Raw genomic sequence first — 3,489 nt, 5'->3', positions numbered from 1 at the left:
CATTACTTAGAGGCTTCAGAACTAGGAGGGTAACATTTTTCATTTCTGAGCTACTCAGTACCCAGTTATGCAATATTTCTTTTCAGCTCAGAAATCCTTAAACATATTCACAAGATGAGCATTAAGCTCCTTAACACAGAACTGTTCACGATGGTACTGGTGCGTGGTACGGCTGTGTAGCATGGTGTGCACGAATACCACCTCAGCTCTACCTCCGAAGCAGACCTGGCCCTTCACCCACTGCACATGCGGCTCCTCACTAGGTCACCAAGGGATGGAGTTTGTGGTCAGAGGACGCACCTGCCTAACCAGGCCACACTGTGGCTCCCTCACCTTTGGACGATGATCCACACCTGTTATGTTGGGCCCTAGTCTGAGGATTCCCAAACCTGGCTGGGCACCCAAATAACCTAGGAGTGCTTCAGAAATAAACACCTGCCTGGACGCTCCACCCCAGGCCCTCTACACGGGTTTTTAAAAAAAGCTTTGAAGGTGACTCTGATGCAGCACCTCCCCAGCAGGCATCTGAGCAACTCTGACTAGGTCACTGCCAGCAGAATAGCTAACCAGCTGGTGGTCACTATGTCCACATGAAATCACAACAGAAGCATGGCTTCTCTGAAATGGAGGCCCTGTACCACATGCAGGGTGTGTGTGAGGAACAGGATTTTTACCTGAAATGTGGAAAAGTGGTATTTCCCCAAGTGCGTTCCCCAGAGCCAGAGTCTATGGCACGTTAATAAGTGTTATCTCCTCCCAAGACTGTCACAGTGGTTAATGTGGAAACTATTCGAGTTCTCAGAGCCCTCCTCCTGCTAATGCTAATGTGTGTGGTGACTTCCTCAAAGGTGGCAGAATCCCGTGCAGAGCATATCACAGCTCACGACACCCCTTTTGGATGATGCCCACCCAAGGTGGGCCAGGGTGTGGTAGAATCCTTTTCAGGAAATATCAAGTTAAAAACAAAGATGCTCTGGGAAAAAGGAGGAGGGTCTAATCAGGGATCAGTCTAAACTTTGCCATAAATATCATTTAGTAACCATGAAAGTATGGCCTAAAGGAGAAAGGTTGCTCCTCTCAGAGCACACATCCTGGTCTCCATGTGTAGCCACAGAGGAGGCAATGGGATGCCAGATCACGCCACTTCATTGTTCTCTAGACTAGGGGATAAGGGGTGGGAAGGAGAAGGTGGCGGCCATGGCTGTAATGGGAAACCATGTGTTTGTCGGGCTGGGCCTCACACCCACAACCCGCAGTGCCGGAGACGTACCATTGATGATGCGCACCACCCGCCACAGCCGGAGGAGAATCAACAGGCCCAGAGCCTCAAACTCGTGCTCCCGGAAAAGGAGGACAATGTCGAGGATGAACGAGACCACCACCACGACGGCATCCAGGATTTCAAACTTGTGGTGAAAGAACTCCAGGCGGAAGGCAAATATTTTAAAGAAAATCTCCATCATAAAAAAGACCAAGATGGCAATGCTCATGCAGTGGAATACCTGAAGGGGGCAAGGAGCCACAGTCAGAGTGGATCTGGGCCCTGGTCACGGGCAGGTTACAGGGGCGAGCTGACCTTGGGTGCACCTGCCCGGTTACCAGAGTGAGAATTCATTTACTTGACAAATACCAAACAACTTGTACCAGGCGCTGTTCTTGGTGCTGGAAACATGGCTATGAACACCACAGACAAGCTTCCTGCCCCTTGCAGGGCAATTAGGCAATGTCAGAATGGAAATATCCACCATACCCTTTGGCCCAGCAATTCCACTGCTGGGAATTTATGCTACAGTTAAGCTCCCATGTGCACAAAGATGCTTTGTATGGCCATTTCTCCAGCATTGTTTTCAGAACCAAAGATTTCTTGCTATGTTTGTAGGACAGTATCAATATCCATTAGAAGGCACTGGTCAAATAAATGAGGGTTGCACTACATAATTGTTAAAAAGACTGAAGCAGGTCCATATGTACTGATGAAGAATAATCACCAAGGTAGATGGTAAGTGAAAAGGGTTCCCAGATCTTCACCTATAAATCCTAGTCCTCACTAAGATAAACATTTCCAGTTCTAGTGCAGGGAAAGTACAGAGTAAGCTAGGACTCCCTGTGCCAGAAAGCAAGGGAATGCTCAAAGACTTACAAAATCATGTCAAAAGACACAGTCAGCTTGAAGAGGCTCACAGTGCCCACATTTGAGACAATTTGAAAGTAATGACTAAGGCTGATTGTAACACCCTGAATTAAAAAATCATAAATCCATATTGAGGCACACACACACATGTTGGGGGAAAAGGAGAGCTTTTTTTTTTTTTTTTTTAAATAGACAAATACCAACTACTAAATGTAGAAGGAAAGAAGAGAAAGTCACCATTTTGCATACTGCGGTGTATTCACTGACTCGGGCAAAAATCTATGGATGCCAACTGGGAAGAGGCCATTTGCATGCTGCCAGAGTATCACAGGGCAGATGACTTCCACTGCCAAGGGAAGAGTGCCCTGGACAGTGGAGCAGTCCAACATTTACTACCTAAATTGAGTGATCCACTAAGAATAGGATCTGCTGCCATCGTGTGCCTCCTGAAGATGCAATATAAAGAACACAGCCCGTCAGTGAAGAATTCTTGCTAATTGAGCTTCTGGACCTAACATCTGGTGTACAGGAAATAAATGAGTAAAAGGACCTCTGAGGAAATAACCAGACAAATCCAGAATGTGGGACATTCTACAAGATTGGCTAGACTCTTCCAACAGTCAAAGGCATGAGGGGGAAAGAAAAAAAAAAAAAAAAGTGGGAGGACTCTTCTAGATTAAAAAAGCCCGAGGAGGTATAACCAAATTGAAAATTGGAAGTCTGGATCCTAGTTTGAAAAAAAGCACTATAAAAGACATTCTTAGGGGCCGGCCCGGTGGCGCACTGCTACAGTGCGCCGCTTGGGAGCGTGGTGGCAGCGCTCCCGCCGAGGGTTCGAATCCCACATACAGACCGGCCGTTCACTGGCTGAGCGAGGTGTGGGTGCAACACCGAGGGTTGCAATCCCGTAGCCGGTCCTGGTCCGGTACGGGCGCGACACTGAGGGTTGCGATCCGTTGCCGTTCACGAAAAAAGACAAAAAGGAAAAAAAAAAAAAACATTCTTAGGATAAATGAGAAAATTGGAATAAGAGTAGTTATTAGATATTATGGAATTGATTTTTCTTTTAGGACTGATAATGCTATTATGGTTCTATAGGAGAAAAATCTTATTCTTAGGCATGTTGAAGTATTTAGGGGTAAAGTGTCATGATGTCTAACTTTCAAATGATCAAATACATTAGTATGTATGTAGGGATATACAGAGATAAAGCAAATATAGTAAAATATATATTTGTCACTTTTCATAAAAAGTTGAGAAAAGAGACTGAGTATAGCAGGTACATTGCCGATTCCATTAAAACAAAGGGAGAGGAAAGATTCATCTTTCTTTTTTTTTTTTTTTTCCTTTTTGTCTTT

At 45.4% G+C, this 3,489-nt stretch overlaps 1 protein-coding gene across 1 annotated transcript in view; it reads right to left on the bottom strand.

The window, feature by feature from the left end:
- Nucleotides 1-3,489, bottom strand: part of HVCN1 (hydrogen voltage-gated channel 1) — a 15,512-nt gene that overhangs the window by 1,726 nt on the left and 10,297 nt on the right. Inside the window, exon 3 of the mRNA XM_008582446.1 lies at nucleotides 1,271-1,502. Coding sequence (XP_008580668.1) covers nucleotides 1,271-1,502 — 232 coding nt within the window. The remainder of the gene's footprint in view (nucleotides 1-1,270; nucleotides 1,503-3,489) is intronic.

Source organism: Galeopterus variegatus, unplaced genomic scaffold, assembly GCF_000696425.1.
Source record: "Galeopterus variegatus unplaced genomic scaffold, G_variegatus-3.0.2 Scaffold2616, whole genome shotgun sequence".
Classification (NCBI taxonomy): domain Eukaryota; kingdom Metazoa; phylum Chordata; class Mammalia; order Dermoptera; family Cynocephalidae; genus Galeopterus; species Galeopterus variegatus.
Note: the sequence above shows the minus strand (reverse complement) of the source record. Positions and strands in the feature narration are given on the sequence as shown.